Raw genomic sequence first — 19,706 nt, 5'->3', positions numbered from 1 at the left:
CAATCTGATTTCGGTGTTGTCCATCTGGTGAAGTCCATGTGTAAAGCCGTCTCTTAGGTTGTTGGAAGAGAGTGTTTGTTATGCAGAGTGAATTGTCTTGGCAAAATTCTATCAGCCTATGTCCTGCTTCGTTTTGTTCTCCCAGGCCATACTTACCTGTAATTCGAGGTGTCATTTGACTGCCCACCTTAGCATTCCAGTCTCCTGTGATGAAAATAACATCTCTTTTAGGCGTGTTGTCCAGTAGGTGCTGCAGATCCTCATAGAACTGCTCTACTTCAGCTTCTTCAGCATTTGTGGTTGGGGCGTATATTTGGATCACTGTGATGTTAGATGGCTTGCCCTGAATTCGAATTGAGATCATTCTGTCGTTTTTGGGGTTGTATCCAAGCACTGCTTTAGCCACTTTACTATTAATTATGAAGGCTACTCCATTTCTTCTGTGGTCCTCTTGTCCACAGTAGTAGATCTGGTGGTCATTTGATGTGAAGTGGCCCATTCCAGTCCATTTCAGTTCACTGATGCCCAGAATGTCTATCTTTAATCTTGACATCTCACCAATAACTACATCCAATTTGCCCTGGCTCATAGATCTTACATTCCAGGTTCCGATGGTGTGTTGATCCTTAGAACATCGGATTCGCCGTTCACCACCAGCACCGTCGGCCGCTAGCCGTCCTTTCGGCTTTGAGCTAGCTGCGTCATCACGTCTGGGGCTAGTTGAGCTCATCCTCTGTTCCTCCCCAGTAGCATTTTGACCATCTTCCGACCTGGGGGTCTCATCTTCCGATGGTATAGCGACATATTTCTGGTTGTACTGATCCATTGAGTTTTCACGGCAAGAATACTGGGGTGCGTTGCCATTACCTTCCCCAGGGATCGCATTTAGTCTGACCTCTCTGTCATGACCTTCCCGTCTTGGGTGGCCCTTCACGGTTTAGCTCATGGCATCATTGAGGTGCTCAAGCTCCAGCACCACGACAAGGTAACGATCCTTTGCGGAGCGACTGGACTTTACGTCAAGGGAAACCTTTACCTTTACTTATGTAAATATGCACCTCAGTCAACGTTGCTAATATCAACAAAGTTAAGTAGGATTGGAGCATGTGGATGAGAAACCACCAGGAATTAATAACATGATAATGTTATTGATGCTCACAGGAGATCCAAAGGTTCTGCTTGATGCTTATTGCATTTCCATTACCCTAATTCGGGGGGAGGGGGGGGAACGGCTTTGTAAGGGATGCTGCCAAGTGGCCCCTTCAACCCAGCCTCGCAGTATTTGCGTGGTAGCCAAGACGAGCAAAGGGGAGGTTCGACATGGGCGCGAGAGCAGCTGCTGCTACGGCCGAGGTTCAAGCGCACAGATTGGGCAGTGCAACCTTCTGCATGGCGCTTCAGAAGAGAATCCCACCGGGAACGTCGGACTAGCTCGGGCGCCGCAGCCGAGAGATGCCATGCCCCATCGCCAGTAAGGAGGAGGGCAATATGAAGACCCCTTTCCCCCCGCCCCTCCATCCATTGGCTGGCGAGGGACCTCTCCTCCTTCGCCCCGCCCCCGCCTCTGAAGTCACCGCCGGCTCTTTGCGGTGGAGAAGACAGGAGGAGGAGGGAGAGGAGAGGGGAGGGGAGCATGGTACGGCCGCGGCTTTGCTTAAGCTGCAGAAGGGGAGAAAGCGGCCGAAGGAGGCGGAGGCGGCCAACGCGAGAAGCAGCCTAACCAGCTCAAGCACCTGTCAGCCGCGGAATTGTGGAGCGCGGCACCGCCGACTGCAGGCAGCGCGCACTGCTCTCCTTTTCTGTCTTCCCCGCTTTAGGCAGCAGCGGCCCAAGCAACCTGTGCCCGGTCGCCCGCCAACAAGCGACCCCTCCCTTCTCGGCGGCAACATGGTGAGTGAAGGGACCGGCCTATTTCTAGCTCGCTCGCCGCTTTTCGGGCTGGGAGCTGGGGGCGGCGGGCCTTCGGCCAGGGCTGCCGTCCTTTGTAAGGGATGGAGGGACGGGGAAGAGAGCCGGCGCAATCGAAGCGTCTGCCTGCTTCTAAATCGCGCCTCCCACCCCACTCGCCCAGGCAGGTCCCTGGACCGCATTTGCTCTGTATCTGTACCAAACACTCTCCATTCATCCCTGTCAGATATGCCTCCGGTGCTGGTTACATCCAGTCTCCCTCCCTCTGTGTCTCGCACACACTCATATACACACACCTTATTCTCTCACATTCATTGGACCTTGTACACATGCACCATCTATTTTTTTGACATGCTCCTTTCTTTGCTCTTTCTACAAGCGTGTGTGTGCACGCACACACCGTATTCTCGGTCTTCACACATTTCCCTCAAAAACGCACATAGACCATCTTTCTCTTCCACAGTCCTGTGCCTCTTTCTCCTGCTCCCGCTGTTTTCTCCCATACCACCTGTACTGTTACCTGCTCACTGTGCATATTTCCACCTCAAATCAGCCACTGTCATTGGCATACAAATGCCAAATATTATTTCCCTCATGTACTGTAGATATGTATCTCATATTGATATGCCATCTTGTTTTTCTTCTCATATTTTTATTTATTTATTTATTTATTAAATTTGTCCCTGCCCATCTCCTCCCACCGGAGGGACTCTGGGCAGTTTTCTTCTCATACACTCTACATGCTTTCCATATACTTGCACTGATCCACGTTTTGATTCATTCAATTTTATACCTGCATTTCACCTCCTTTCTTCTCTCTTTGACACCTGTGCAAGACAATTTGCTGTGCCTAGTACCTTGTACACTATTCTCATTGATATTCCACACAGTGCTGCATGTTGTTTCCCTCTCTTACACATGCAAATGTTATTTTTCCCCTGTCCTATACAGCCTGCTGACAGAAGCTGCACTTCACACATCCTCACACTAAATGGTCATCTGCTTCCCACTCACTCTACAAAATGTACAAAAATAATCTCCCCCTTCTATATATATTATTAATATATTATTATTCCTGTCTATTTTTTTTTGCAGCAAACTTTTTCACAGGTTTAAACATGTTAAGAAATACACCAGAATCTCCTCTTTACATGTTAATTTTTTTTCCAGTGGAAAACAATTATTCTCTTTACAATAATACTCTTTTACTCATTGTTTCTCATGCTCTTTTTAAGAGCATCCCATCAGAATTGGATTTGTTCTATTTTACAAGTTTGTGTTTCCTGAGACAAAAACCATCATTCAAGTATACATTTAACACCTTTTATTAAAAATAAGACAATAAAATTATAATGGACATTCTGTTATAGGAAGGCATGCTAAAAGAAGCTTTAAAACAATGTACTTAATAGAGACATGGGTGAAGACATTTGATTAATATTGTTCCACTAACACAAAGTGGCTTAAACAGAAGTTGAAGAACTTTCAGAAGAATCAGTGATTCACAGTACTACTTCCAAACTACTCTTCCTGCTTGCTTTTGTGGAAAAAAAGTTTTAGAAGAAAGGTCAGTTTAAAAGAAAATACTCATTTCTACTTTCTGGTCCATATCATTCTGCTCGAAGGATACTGTAATCCCAACTTCTAGCCAATTCAAAACGTAAAAGCCTTTTTTTTAGATGCCCTCACAGAGGAAAGTGTAAACCTGCAAATCTAATCAATTTAAAATGTCACAAGTTGAATCTAACTCCTAATTTGGGCACTGAAACACTACTAATGTAACAATTTTATGGTTAAGAATTGGTATTCCAGTATCACTATAAATTAGCCTTATTCTCAGGTAGATTCTTCAGTGAATTCTGCATTAAGGTCTTTAAGAGTTATTTAGAATGGCCATATTGTCAGTTGTCTATGCAACAGTAGTGTGTGGAAGAAAGAAATATTAACTTCAAGTTAATATTTGCAGCATGTCTATTAAAATAAAAAAGGAACCAAATCATAAACATTTAGCTTAACCATGTGGGAAAACATTAAATGATTTCTCAGTACTTAGAGGAAAACTGCATCATATTTAAATGACACTTACTTAATTTTTTCCCTTTGACTTGCAGTGGCTTTCTTTCCTAGTCATTTAAAAGAGCAAGAATCAGTACAAAAGAAAGAAATAATAAACATGCAGACCTGAAATACCCAATTTTAGCTAATCAAAATCATAGAAAGGTGATCTTTTCACCCTTAAAGGTTGTATGCAACATCAGCAGTGGGTGGTGGGATAGAAGCCCCACGATTGCATTCTTTGAAAATTCTCCGTGTTGCAATGGATCAATGGTCACATTGTAGAACAGCTGTAATACGAATAAAGGGAGGAAAGGCAAATTACACATTTATTCCTAATTGATTTTATTTCTTACAATGAAATTAAACAAAAGAAAGATTAGTCTTTGGAAACCCCCTGGAGGACATGTACTCATTTTACTTTAACAAGAACACTCAGTCTGAATCCTAATCAGGTTTAAGAACTTACCTTCTAGAGTCAGTTATTTATGTAGGCAGTTGTTGTTTTTAAGTAATTGCCATTGCATTATTGAGAAATGTATCTTTTTTCAACACTTTCGTCTCTTTTGCTTATATCTTGTAAATAACAATTTAAAAGCCCTTATTTATCTTTGGAGTATAAAATATTTTTGTGTGAGAGCAGAGTATAAAAGAGAATGGCATCCATGTAATCTTCATGTTAACCGTGCTAGCATGAATGTCAACCAATTCAGTATATTTATTGATGAGTCAACTGAGGGGAAAAGAGATTCTGCTTGTCACTTTATTCTCATTCTTAATAATGTGTACTTGTGTGTGTTAGTGGTAACAACAAATGACCTTTCCCCAGGATGGCATTAATGGTAATATGAATTTAATGTATGATATAATAGCTTTGTTTGCATAATTTGAGATTCAGTTTCTAGTAATTAAGCCAAAGATAAAACCTCTGGCATTCACTAGTTACTTGACTTCCCTGCAAGCCTAGAGTTTTGGGGGAATTATATTTTGAATAACATAAATATATTCCATACTTATTTATCAATTAAACAAAGCAATAAATAAAACTATAATTTCATACATTTCAAATCAGATTCACATTTGAATAACTTAGCTATGATTCTTTATCAGGTAGTACTCCCATAACTAAACCTAGATATCTGAGTTTAAATAGAACTAATGAATTTGAAATTGTTATATAAAATTCCAGAAATGTTGTCAACTTCAGATTATGTTGGCTGAAACTCACATTCATTTGAGAAAGTCAGTGCAGGAAGTGAAAAACTCAGGCTCTGTATCATAATACAATAGTAAGTGACTTTTTTAGGAAACATAGTTCCATGAATGATACGTCTACGTAGCAGAATTCTATAAATATGGGATCAAAAATGAAAAATACTGCTACAGCCATCTTCGACATTTTGCTTCTTCTGCCTTGTAGTTTCAGCAAAAGGCTGGTTTGGATAACTTAATGTAGAAACATGAGATATAACTCAGGGAGCTGCAAGAGAAAAACGAGCTAGCAAAGATCTATCTTTATCTTCCTAAACTTTCTTTGTAGCAGATAGACCAGTTTGATCTAGTGGTTAAGGCAACAGGCTAGAAACCAGGAGTCTGTGAGTTCTAGTCCCACTTTAGGCATGAAAGCCGGCTGGGTGACTCTCTCTCAGCAAAACTCACCTCACAGAGTTGCTGTTGTGGGGAAAATAGGAGGAAGGAGTATTTGGTATGTTTGCCACCTTGAGTTATTTATAAAAATAATAAAGGCAGGATATAATAAATAAATAAATAATAAAATAAAATAAATGAGTAAGAGTTGGCCAGTCTAGGCCCAATCTGTTGGGTTATCATGTTTAGTAAACATCCATTAAATGAATGGGAAAAATTAATCATATCTAGTTAATTTCCAAAGCTTTACTCTAAGCTTGCCCAAGTCTGTAGTATCCTACCATTATTTAATAGCAAATGCTATTAACTTACAGCAATACTTATGCCATTTCATCATTTACATGTATCTAGAATTCATGTAAAATGCTGGGTTATTATGGGGAAGAGAAGTATGTTTGTGGCTTCTGCCCTGGGTAATCCACAAAGAAGATCCTACATCTGTACAGCTTTACATAAGTATATATGCTTCTCAGGGATAGTCATCTGAACAAAGTTAATTCTCTGATTATAGTTTTAATTATTATATCCATTCCAGTTTTCCAGTATGGTCCTCCTACAGTATTTTTAAGACATATATTTGATTAAGAGAAAATATGACTGCCTCAGGATCACAACTTCATGGCTAAGTTAGGGTTTGAACCTGTATCTCTCCAGTTATGACCCAATGATTTAACCATTATGCTATACTGGGCATCTAGGATTCCAGATTAGGCTTTTGTGATAGCCTATGGAAGGCATTGCTGTCTTTGCCTTTCACAGCAGGAATTTTAATGGGCCAGAATGAGCCTACATTAATTTGCTTCATTTTTCTTTGACTGGTTTGGGTTTGGCTAAAGCAAGAAATTCATATATAGCACATGGATGATTGGGTGTCAGATTCTTCCAGCTGTGGAAATGTACATGAAATCTATTATTCAACACCATCGTTCACCAAAATCAAGACCTAGATTGGACATTTTCCACACATTTCTGGAAATGCAGCTATAGTATATGAACTGAGGTGGCCCTAAGATTAATTTCTCATATGTAAACATCAACTGAAGCGATCACCCATTAAATAGCATTGCACAAAAGCGTTTATTGAGTGAGCAGAACTATTATTCATTTCAAATGCTTGAATCTCCTGGTCACAGAGATTTATAAATAGCATAAGTTTATTGGGGATGCAAGATCTTATGAACTTTCATACAGGGGATATTTTGTGAATTAGGAATAAGTATCTGAGAATAAGTACCCAGCTTCATGCCTGGGGAAGTGTTCTGGGAAGTTTAAAAGTTTGTTTCTATTAAATACTGTATATTTCCATTCTCTAGATTTTGGGTCCTTGTTTGAACCCACAATCTGGTGTTATTAGTCTACGTGTTACTATCTTCCTTTACCTTGTAAAGACAGCTCCATACCCAACTGAGCATCTAATCTAAAATTTAGTATGAAAGAAGGTAATAGGGAAGACTAGGGTAAACAGGAAGATGTAACTACTTCCAGTTACACATAATTGTAATATTTAAAATAAAAGCAAAATAACTTTTTTTCATTTTGCCTTCAATTTCTCCTGCTCAGCCTGCTATTCTTACTTTCTTCAACAGCTTCACAGGACCATTTTTTTCAAATGGCAAACTCTTTAATTTTACTTAAGCTTAAAAGAGATATAATTGAGCCTTGACTAGTTTTTAATAATGCAGAAAGGATTAGTTTTCCAATATTTATTTCATCGGCTCAGATTACAGGCAGTAACCGATTTGCTGCTTCTGCCTTTCCCATATAAATATTTTTCATAGCCAGCATTATTTAGGCAGAACTACTGTGTTCCTTGCAATCTCTGCTTTAAAGTCTGAACAGAATCTTTCCAAAGAGTGATCTGGTGGTGGCAATTGAATGACTGGCAGAAACTTGAAAAGGGGAGGGAAAAATGCTGTTTCAAGGAATTGGCATTCAGTAGTGGCAGTCTTACCGGATTCACTTCTGGATTATTGGGGTAGCTATGCTAACTGAATGAATGATACTTGTGGTTGTTTCTCTGTAGAGCATTTGTTTCACAAAAGGGTGTTTTATTTAGCTCTATCTTTTGAGTTGTAGGTAATATTTTAGATGCCCCAAAAGACAGCCATATTATAATTCTGACTACATTTACTCTATCACAGTCCAACTAATTTCACCAAATCTAAAGATTTAGATGCAGCAAAAACTGTAACATTGGGCAACAGTTCACAACTAATGAATCAAAGCCAGTGGAACATCTCTTGAATAGTGTGTGAAGTTTTAGATGTTGAATGCTTACTGACATTTAAACTTTTTATATCTGCTCTTCTACAATGGCTTTCTTGGAGTTGGTGGGGGGGGGGGAACCCTGCTGGGTATGTAGTCTGAAAATTGCAGTCTAAATGCAGCATTGTCTTCTCCAATAGCTCTACATTTCATCTACCTCTGTTGTTTTTTCCTGATACTGAAATCTAAACTGGAAGCATCTCAGGGTTTTATTTCAGGGAGCCTTGTGACTCTCATTTTATCCCTAAAACTCCACTTCTGTGTAATTAGTAATAAGAAATTTCTTCTTAGAGTAAATCTGCCTTTAAAAAGAATACTTCTCCCTCTACTTATAAAACAAACAGACAAACAATTGTACCAACCTTTTTTGGAGCCCTTGTGACACTGATTTTATTTGTAAAGTTAAATCTTGTTTTCATTGAGAATTTATCTTTTCCAGTAAAAGTGTTTTGGATGGTCAACAATGCTTTACAAGGGAAGGTACATAAACCTTAAAAAATGGTGTGTGGAAGCCATAATTTTTAAACTATTGATTTATTTATTTAAATGTATTTGCCGCCCAACTCCAATGGACTCTTGGGAACTTAGAACAAAACATTATTCCATTAATGTAAATAAAACTGTAATCTAGTTACAGAAGTGTTACAATGCAATTTTGAGCATATTCTAACTTGAGCAGCCTAAAAAATTATGAGATTTCATAACTCTCTGAACAGGATAGACAAAAGAATTCGACAAAGTAATTGTTACTGAAGTCTTTGGTTATTATCAATTATAGAAATAATATCTGAGCTTTTCCAGATATCAGGAATGGCAAACTCTACCACCTCTTGTGATCATGTATTTGAAAGTGTAAATTTACATTAGTTATCAAAGAAAGAATTAGCAAGGTCTTTAACATTGTGATCTTTTATGGTACAGCAAAACTGCAGTTAAGGAGTGTGGGAAAGAAAATCCTTCATCAGCAAGAACAGGCAGTGCAGTTCTGGCACATTAATCCTAATCTTCAGGACATGGGGCTACACTACAGGCGACCGGGATAGCAACAAAGAAACCTACTTAAACATAAAGCTTTCTTTGTCTTAAGTTTCAGATCTGAATTATTGAAAGGTTGAAACCTCTTTCTCTTTTCTTTCTACTGAAACAAGCTGTGCATCCAGTATTATAAAATGTGTTAAAATGAAGGAAGATGAGAGGGAGAACCCTCTTTTGGGGGAATATTTTTCCCCTCTGATTCCATTCGCCTAAGAAAATCTAAATTATATATTAAACAATAATAAATTCAGTTACCAATTGAATATATAAATCAGATTCATTCTTGTGCCTGCAATCTATAATAGACAAAAAAATGCCCTTGACTACCTGGCTTTGACTGGTTTATTCCTATTTTTTTTTAATTGCAACCAATTAACTAAGCTTGAATATTTATGTGCTCTAATAACCTTATGCACTTCTCATAATCCTTTATACGGAAATCTCATTTCAAAATGATCAGATCTCATATTGTCCATAAGGGTCTTGAGAACAGAAATAGGGCTCTGCCTTATTTCTTAGCAAGGATATGTCTGAGGTGCAGTACAATTTGACACTTTTTGTTTCTCACCACATATTTGTAATCCTACAGTGTGTAGGGGGGGGGAGGCAAGTATAAGTGAATGAACAGGCAATCTCCTACCTCCACATTCACTCTTGCCACCTGCCTGCCATCCCTTGTGCCAACTGGCAAGCTGTGAATTCAGACTTTGGAATCAACACCTTTTTGAGGGACAGATACTTTAGAACATAGCAAAAGGAGATTCTCCAAGGGATATTTCCTCCTTTTCCATGTGGAAGAATTTTTCTTCTTTTAGTAACAGAAAAAATGAGCTAAACATACAAAGGTGGGTTAGATAAGATCCCCCCCCCCATCTAACTAAAGTTAGAATTTGCATGTAGAGGTAACTATTTCCAGGTAACTGTTAAATCTGAGAGGCAATTTGATTCAAGCTCATCTGCTCTCAAGAAGAACAGAAGAAAGTTAGTTAAGAACTGCACTAAGTTTAATTTCTTTGATTGCACGTTGATGCTTCCTTTTCTCTGGAATTTATGTTGTCTGTACGTGCTCAGTAAAATGAGTGTTTTGTGAAACATGGAATCTTCCTACTCCAGAGTTCCTCTAAATTAGGAACAGACCAGCATCTTCTTGTGTCTGTGATGAGCCTTATATTCTCCTTTATACTTGTTCTATTGGAGGCTATCTGTAATTTTAGCAGCTCTGCAGTTATATCTCTCCACCCCAGAATGTTTGAATGTGCTAAAGCTTACCTTTTCTAAAATAAAGTTTGGTTCTGTTTATACCTTATAAGAGTAATCTATTTTCTAAAGGAACGGAGGTGTATGGGGTGGGGGTGGGGGGCTGAAAGCATAAGGCCAGAAGAGGCACTATAGAATTTATTTCCCTTTTGTCATTTTATTTTTTTTTCTTTTACTTCCCAGTAAGGCACATATGCTGTGAGGGCCTTATCGCTCTTACATGCCACAATTAGGGGCATTTAAAGGTTCTTCAACTTTGGTAGGCCATGGAATCTATTACAGATAGTCCTCAGGTAATGATGGCCGTTGGGACTGGAGGCCTGCAACTAGGGTCTGTGTCACCCGGGGCAAACATGGATTCTGCGCCCATTTTGGCACCCCCCAGCTCTCATTTTGGCATCCCCCCAGCTCTCATTTTGGTGCCCCCCCAGCATAGCACCCGGGGCACATGCCCCATTTAGCCCCCAAAGTTGTGGCCCTGGGGACTGGGATTGCCATTGCTAAGTGATGCTGTCATAAAGTGTGATGTCACATGACCTCATCACTTAGTGACGGCATCCAGGCAGTCCTGGTTACCGTCATAACCCCAGGACCCCATGGGTCATTAAGCGGGAAGAGGCAGGAGTCCCAGGCAAGGAGCGCAGGAGATGTGGGAGTGCCACTGGGGGTTGGGGGGTGCCACAGACAGGTGCTAGGGAGCGCAGGTAGGCCGGCAGGGCCCATGGGTTGGCACTGGGGAGTATGAGCGGGCTGGCGGAGGCCATAGGCGTGCGTGTGCTACGGAGCGCAGGCAGGTGGGTGTGTGCTACGGAGTGCAGGCAGGTGAGGAGGTGCTACAGATTATGAGATCCTGCCCAATCTCCTGCACTCTGTAGCTCCTCTTCTGCCAGGCCACACTCCATACCACTCACCTGCCCACCGGCCTGCTTGCAAGCCGCCTGGGACTTGTGACTTCCTGCTGGCTTCCCCATTGACTTTGCTTGTTGGAAGTCAGGAGGAAATCACAACTCACATGTGAGGTCCTTGCTTAACGACCCGCCATCCTTGTTTAATGATGGCAACAGGGACTGCCGGGATTGCCATTGCTAAGTGATGTGGTCACGAGACATTACATTTTATGACCACATCAATTAGCGACAGAAATTCCGGTCCCAATTATCATCATTAAGCGAGGACTACCTGTAACCCGTTCTTACTTCACTGGAGTTTTTTTAGGTTTCTGCTGACATAGCCAACTCTCATTTCCATAAGAAATTGGGCAGAAGCACATTCTTATACACAACCCTTTCCTCTTCTTTTGAGTAACATTCCTTCCCTGAAACAGACCTTCCTTACTTTCTACTACCTTTCTGCAAGCTCCTGCATGTCTTAAAATTTCTTCATTTCCCCTTTTAGTAAACATTACCAAAGTACACAAATTAGCCTTCCTGTTCTAGCTTTTACAGTGTAGTTACGAAATTTATAAACCATATGAATCTCAAGGACTCTATTGCAAGTCACCAATGTACTTATCATGTTATCATAATTATATGCCAATATCATGTATACTTACTAATCATTCTGGTATTTATTGTTATTATTACTATTATTATTTAGATTTATATCCTGCCTTTCCTGTTATCACAAAATAAAATTAAAAACTCATTAAAAATTTAATCCTGTCTTTCCTGTTATCACAAAATAAAATAAAAAACTCATTTAAATTTTAATTAAATTTAATTAACAACAAAATTATTAGGAATATGCAGACCTAACACAAAAACAACCAAACAGTAAGAACTAACACACTGTTAATTAAGTAGTCTAATTTTGTCAGTTGACAAAATCTACCATAACAATGCACCGATGATCCTTTTTTTATGATTATTGTATCAATTGTTAGTAAGGTGCCTAAGGCAATCAGTGACAAATTTAGCAGCATAGCAATTTTTTTTCACTTGCTATTTGCTTTATTCACAGGCTCCTGTAAACAGAAACACAAGCAATCATCACTGAGAAAAGCCAGTGTCTTGTAGAGAGGAGGAGAGCGTGTGGCTCTCTACTGATTTACACCTATGAGCATCTGTCACCATTGGCTAGTGGCTCTGCTGGTTTGAGCTGTTGGAAGCATAATCTGAAAATACCAGGCTACTCCCCCCAATCTGGTGGAGAGCTATCTCACTGGGACAAAGGAAACACTGATTCAAATACCTATTCAGCCATAAAACTTATTAGATGACATTTAGCCATTCATACCTTCTCAGTTCTAATATACCTCACAAGGTGCTTATGAAAAGTCTGGAGGATTGTATATGCCAGGCAGAGTTCCTTGGGGAGTTGTTTTTGAAGTAGAACATTATATAATAAATTATAAGCATAAACTAAGAATATAGTTCGCCACTTGGATTTTATATCTATTTTATTTTTATGTTGGTTATTTGTGTCGCAATTTATGTGTTTGATGGTTTTTAATTCTCAATTTTATTGTAAACCGCCCAGAGTCCCCCTTTTTGGGGGAGATGGGTGGTGATAGAAATTTGAACAATAAATAAATAAATAAAAATAGTGTACGAATACAGGAACAGGGAAAATAACTCACGCTCATTTCCCTAGCAGTGGCCATATTATATCTTAACTCTTTTCCCACATAAATCATCTTTAATTACAAGTTAAGATGATGTTCCACTGTGAAATAGTTCAAACAGAGTAGGATTACTTTAAAATGGATTTCATTATCTGCTTTTAAGGCAGATCATTTCTAGGGTTACTCATTTGTAACCGTAGACATACTAGAGCTATAAAACAGGACATTTTCCTAATTGGGTTAGATTTTGGATATAATTGCCCTACTTTACAGGTAGTCCTCAGTTTACGACAGCAATTGGGACTGGAATTTCCATCACTAAGTGTAGTTGAAAAGCACAACATCATGTGACTGCACTACTGATGGATGGAAATTCTGGCACTTCAGGTTGCTGTTGTTAAGCGAATCACCACAAGTCATTAAGCGAGGACCTCATTTGTGACCTTCTGCTGGCTTCCTCATTGACTTTGCTTGTAGGAAGCTGGCAAAGAAGGTCACAAATGGTGATCATGTGACTGAGGGACACTATGAGCCAGGATGCTATGAGCCATAATCATGTGACTGTGGGTACACTACAACTAATGTAAGTATGAGAACCGGTTGTACCTACCATTCATTCAGCACACCATAAGTTTGAATGGTCACTGAATGAGTGGTCATTAAATGAGGACCACCAGTAGTTAACTTAAAAAAAGCCCAGTGAAATTATTGCTAGATGGATAATAATAATTTTCAAGTATATTCAAATGCAAATGTGTTTCTTACATTTTTGCTTTTAATCTATACACACTTCTGTGAAATACTAGATTATTGTTTTAACATCCTTCCATTCCAATTTCCCAGTGTATTCTCATCATTAATGATTAATGGTTAATCATTGGCTAAGTATCTATTATTAAGCAATTCATTAAAATACGCCATCTGGGCAGGAACTGAAGTCAGCAAAACTAAGTATGTGCTAGTAGAAAAGAACAAACAAGCATTTCAGATTTTTCTGTTACTCAGGCTTAAATTGGGTTTGGATCTGGAAGCAAAATAAGTTTGCAATATCATAATACGTAATGATGGATTATCAAAGGAAACAATATATTAGGTCTGGAAGGCTAATATTCTAACCCAAGACATGCTTTCAGACTCAGAAGAACAATTTAAGTAATGCTATAATCCCATGCACATTTACTTGAGAATAAGATATTCATAAGGTATTCATAACTTATTAGTCATTTTGCCTACCTTCCAAAAGGCAGTAAGTTAACAAGAGGCAAGAATTAAGGTAAATTATAGGGTCAGTGTTGGAAAATAAATCTACAACTAAGGCACAACCAGCAAGGAGACTCTACAGCAGCCATTTGTACATTTGTGTATATGTATCTATGTATCCACTCCAAGCAAATGTACTGAGAGTCTGAAATACATGATGAGAGTGAAGTAGCTTTGATTCTGATGTGATGTGATTCTGGTATGACTGTGTTAAAGTGTTTGGATAATTTGGGTAAGGACCAAAAGCCGACAGGAAAATTTATTGATGATACTATTTCTGAATTTACTAATAGGGAAGGAGTGGCTGCTAGTCAATACATAGGAGAAGTACAAGTTTCAACTGAACATTTATTGGTTTCTAGTAAAGTTGGTCTCCACAAGAATAAATTTATCCTGTACATGGAGTGCGAAGGTAGAAGATTTTATTGGAATAAATATTTGATTGAAAATTTATTATTGCTGAGAGCCTTTTCCCCCTCTTCAGTTGAATTGGATAATGGCTCTCTCTCTAAATGGCCCCCAAATTCAGTTTTTGAAATATACAAATTAGTGGAACAGCTGAAACCAGGAAGAGCCACAGACTGCAACCTAATCAAGAATAACTTAGAATGGTGGGTCCCAAACTTGGTATCTCTTCTTATTTGTATTGATCTGTTGACCTGTATCCCTAAAGAATGGGACAGGGATTTTTATGAAGGATAGACTGGACAATCTGGGCGATTATAATCCAATTAGCATTTTAAGTATTATTAGCAAAAACCCCACATCTGTTCTAGAACCTACTATATTGCCTGTATTCTAGAAACATTCTGGTGAGAGAAGAGGATGGCTTTAGAGCCACTCATTCAACATGGACAAGGTCTGGTGTAAGGCCATCTAGTTAAAAAATACTAAATTATTTTCTTAAGTATCCTTTGTTAACTTCAGCTATGCATCTGATCTTATCTTGAGGAAAAACTGTGAAGCAAACATAAGGACTCACTGATAGATCTGCATCTGTTTACTTTCATTTATAGATTATATCATAATACTTGTGTAAGAATTAGGTGCAGTACATTAGGCCAATTAATGGAGAAGATTCATGTTTGGAGACAGTTTAAAATAAGGGTGTCTCACTCATCTCTTGCTTAACTTTTAAATCAACTTTGTAGCAGGGCATCATGGATTACTCCCTTGAATATTTTATGCCTTTGGGATATGAATGGGCCAGATTGCTTCTTGAGGATATTATTTACGTGTAGAATGACAAAATGAACAAAATATTACCCCTAAAACTATAATTTTAGGGAGCCGGTTATACTGTTTGAAGCCAGCAAAGTATCCTGATTTGCTCACTATTCTTAAATATTACAGAAACATTCCATCAGCAGTTTTGGAGGGCATATTTAAGACGACTCCATATATTCAACCACTATATCCTTGTGACTGTAGGGCAGTGGTCATGATTGCTGCTGCATCTTTTGCAGAGATTCTTTCAATTTATTGTTAGTCCTACTTATGATTCCATTTTTTCCCCTTGTATTGATGAACATTAGGTCTAGTTCTTTCTTTCCAAACAAAATTGTTACATAATGTAGCTAAATTCTGTTTGGTTGCTAATAGAAACAGAGAGCAGATATCTCATATTTAATCTGTGCTTGTTCAGTTAGTGTCTAATTTTAAAAATTGGTAGAATAATTCTCCTTAATTATGGCATTAGTGTTTGAGATTCTACCATACTTCTATTACTTAATTTTTGTTGATTTTTGCTAGCAATAATTGACTATATTATTTCTGAATACATTTTGCAAATGATTCTAACTATAAGAGCAGTTATAAGATTTCCTTTTAAGTTTACCAGAAGTTATCAGTTGCAACCATTATCAGTATTTGAAGAATGGTATATATAGTTTCATTAAACATCAAGACAAAAAAATCTTCAATATTATATGAAATTTTTATATCAAGCAAAAAGGGCTCTCTTTAAAGTCTCAACAAACTTTGGCAGAATGATTTGGAATTTGATCAAATAAGTCCATGCTCATCGTGGCAAAGGGTCCCTTTCAGCAAGTAACCCATAAATGTTTTCATAAATGGTACAGTCTCTTCTAAAATGTTATTTTGTAAATTGTACTGTTTCTAGATTGTTTTTGAAAGGAGGTATTCAAATTGGAAAATGTTACCATCTTTAGTTCCAATGCCAGATTATCTATTATTTTAGGTTAAAAGAAATCTTGAAAATCACTCAACAATTTTTAATTGTTTTAATGTGCTCTCAAATTACTGTTCATTTTTATTAAGACGTATAAATGTAAGAAATTAATTGTTTCTATTATTAGTTTCCAGATGTATTAGTGTTAAAATCCTATTTCTTTAGATCATTGATACTTAAAACTGTGAAACTTGCATTGATTTAAAAATTAAAACAACAGTGAAGAGCTTTGAAGAACCCTGTGATTAAGGACAATGTTATTCAAATCTGGTCTCTATTTCTTAGCTTATTAATTTTTTCTTAATATAGTATCTTCATATATACAAATGGTTTTCTGGATAGAGATATTGAAAATGGATCTTTAAAATGTTTGCATTTCTCAAGATTACACATACTCATACTTTTCATTCTTTGCTTATTCTTCTTTTTATTCTGTACTTTTTAAGATGTACTGATTATTTCAGTTAAAAAAAATAAAGCAGGGGGATTCTTCTTCTGTTTTTTCTCAACCTGCCACAATTATATTAACTATATATCTCTATCTCTATCTATTTATTTAACTTTGCATATGAAAAGGTAACTCCTGTTTTCTTCTGTTACCTTTTAGGAACAGCTGAAGGCTTTTGATCAAGAAGTAAATGAGTTTGTGGACTATATGTTTGGAGATAGAGGTATGCATTTTCTGGAGCTTTCTGGCTGCCCAATGACATAGCAGGTATTTAGAAATAATATATAACTGAAAATTTGATCTGAATGACTGAGCACTGTAAGTGATGGAGAGCCTCAGAAATTCTCCCATCTGATATACCATATTCTTTTAAAAACTAAGTTTACATCTGGTGGTCATGACACCATCTATTCCTTCCTTTTACTTCCACAATGCTGAGTAATAAATAATGTGCTTATGATAATTTAAAATGTGAAATTTGGCAAGGTTGCATTGACTTCAGAATTCCTTATTTCTTTGCAATTTGGGAATGTTCAAGAGAGATAAGAAAACTACTTGGGTATATGGAAAAAGGAATTCTTGTTTTGTTTCCCTTCCACTTAGAGATCAGGAAGCAGATTTTGTGGGCCCAATTTTTGTGTCTAGTTTACCTCTTCCCTGTCTATTTTATTTTATGTTATTTTATGTTATTTTATTTTGTTACTTTTTTGTTGGATTTTGAGGCTACCTGACTCCAAAAAGTCTCTGGATGGCTTACATCATTTAAAAATACATAATTTAAGAAATATGACCACCTGGACAAAACCACACAAGTAACATTAAAAAAAATCAACAAGGATTACACAAGCACCCTAACCCCAGGACTGGGAGCCGAGCTAGGTCTTAAGAGACTTCCAGAACACTTGAAGAGTGGGAGCCATACAAATCTCCGAGGTGTCAGCCCTTCACGGTCAACCAGACTAGGAAACTGAAGTCATGCAGGCCAATATTACTTTTATTATACGGATATAGTAACAGAATCTTGCAAGTCGGATGTGCTTCCCCCTCCCTTCCTTTATCCTCATGAGAACTAGGGAGACTCTTGTCTGAGACATTTTCTTAAATCACAGTTCTGCCTTGGACTCAGGTTTCTTTTATCTGACCATTGCCTTGGTAGTGGCTCTTCCTCCTGTCCCTCAAGACCATTCCCTCTGTCCAGTACACAGTGGGATGCTGTTCCAGAGGGCAGGGGCCTCAACAGAGAATGCATGCTTCTTCAGTCCCACAAGATGACGATGTTTAATTGAGTGGACCTGGAGCACACCCGCTCTGACCATGAGTGCCAGATAGGCAGAAAATTTGGAGTTAGGCGGCCCCTCAGATAACCAGCCCCTTTGCCAGGAACCACTTTGTAGATGATGAACAGTGTCTGGAATTGAGGCCAGCTGGTAACCCATGCAGCTCGCATAGCAGCAATGATACATGGGCATAGGGAGGAGTACCCATTTTTCTTTCCAATTAAATATATTCTAGTGAAACACATGTGAAAATAGGCTGAGTTGAAGGACCAAAGAAATATTGGACTTTCCAACAGATGGTTGATTTGTCATTTTTAACAATTGGACTGCATTTTTCAGTCAATTAAAATGTACGCATTAGGGTAAACCGCCCACACACATGCAAATATTAGAAGAGAATATTTGGAAGAAAGTATAAACACTAGGAAAACATTTTACCATAAAGCATGCATTAGGACAAGTCTTACGAATTTTCACGTAAATTCTTTCATAGAATTGGGCAAATTTCAGAAAACTAATCAAGCCTGAAATTAATAAATTTATATTTTGTCTCTTTCTCTATGATACACACACACATACCCATATACACACACCCATATACACATGCACATGTATCATATACAGTATATACTGTATGTATTTGAGGGTTGATAGAATAAACCTAAGCTTATTTACTTATAAATGAAACTCTTTTAGTTCAGTGGATTTACTCTGTAAAAAGTATGTTTAGACTTTCAGCAATCAGAATCATTGGTCTCTGATCCTGACAGAGTATTTTTTTACTTCCAGTCTATCATGGTACATCTAGCAACCATGACTTGTATTTTAAACAAATTATTTACAGTACATCGAATAACTATTGTATCTGAATAGTTTGCCCAAGTATAATCTTTTCTACAAATAACCCTGTATGCTGTGTTAGACAGTGGTATGACTAGTATATGAAAGCTTCTTCCCATAAATTTATTGAGGTTTTGTTAATGTGCAAATGCAAATATGTGTTTGTATGTGTATGTGTGTATCTGTATAGTTATATAACAATTTAATTGGGTATTAGAAGAATAAGCAAGAATTGATCATGGTGATTAATGCATTTTTATTGGAATATGTGTTGGTTTCTTCAGATCCCAGGGTCAGAGGGTGGCTTATGCTGGATTCGTACTTACCTACTTTTGTTCTCACCATGCTGTATCTGCTCTTCATATGTCTGGGCACCACATTTATGAAGAACAGGCCTGCTTTGTCACTCAGGGGTCTTCTTATTGTATATAACCTTGGAGTCACAGTGCTGTCTTCTTACATGCTAGTAGAGGTAGGTCTTCCTAATTGCAGCACAATTTCCCTTACTTGGTTTTTTATTCAACTGACTGGGATTTGATAAGAATTGTTTATTTGGATCAAATTGACTTCAGCCTTCCCAAACTGGAATCCAGAGATGTCTTAAATGCATCTATGCTGTACCTTCAGGAACACCTATTATTTTAGTTTCTGTGATCTCTCTGATTCAATGGGACCATTTTAAAGCAGTTTACATTAGTGCAAAATAGGAATGCCGACTTTTGGAATGGCATCTGTTATTTATATCTTGAAGTATGACATGTATATAAGGAACTTCCAGTAACACAATTCTAAACCATTTTGTAAAACAAATGGACATTGTAGCATCACGTATAAAGATAAACTGTGACTGTTGCCTTCAGAATGTGTGGGAAGTGACAGTCCTCTTTCTAGCTTACTTACAGACAAATGCCTTTCCTCAATCTGCCCCTGAATGCTTTAATGGCAGAATGTTGAATATCC

The 19,706-nt window shown here is 38.0% G+C and overlaps 1 protein-coding gene across 2 annotated transcripts in view; it reads left to right on the top strand.

Annotated features, from left to right (window-relative positions):
- Positions 1–1,621: 1,621 nt before the first annotated feature.
- ELOVL2 (ELOVL fatty acid elongase 2) overlaps positions 1,622–19,706 on the top strand; it is a 28,519-nt gene continuing 10,434 nt past the window's right edge. For both annotated transcript variants that reach the window (XM_063298889.1, XM_063298887.1), the window contains exons 1-3: positions 1,622–1,890; positions 16,789–16,852; positions 19,031–19,218. In XM_063298889.1, the coding sequence (XP_063154959.1) occupies positions 1,888–1,890; positions 16,789–16,852; positions 19,031–19,218 (255 nt within the window). In that variant the 5' untranslated portion in view covers positions 1,622–1,887. The remainder of the gene's footprint in view (positions 1,891–16,788; positions 16,853–19,030; positions 19,219–19,706) is intronic.

Source organism: Candoia aspera, chromosome 3 (genome assembly GCF_035149785.1).
Source record: "Candoia aspera isolate rCanAsp1 chromosome 3, rCanAsp1.hap2, whole genome shotgun sequence".
Lineage (NCBI taxonomy): Eukaryota > Metazoa > Chordata > Lepidosauria > Squamata > Boidae > Candoia > Candoia aspera.
The sequence above is the reverse complement of the archived record's forward strand: the minus strand, read 5'-3'. Positions and strand labels throughout refer to the sequence as shown.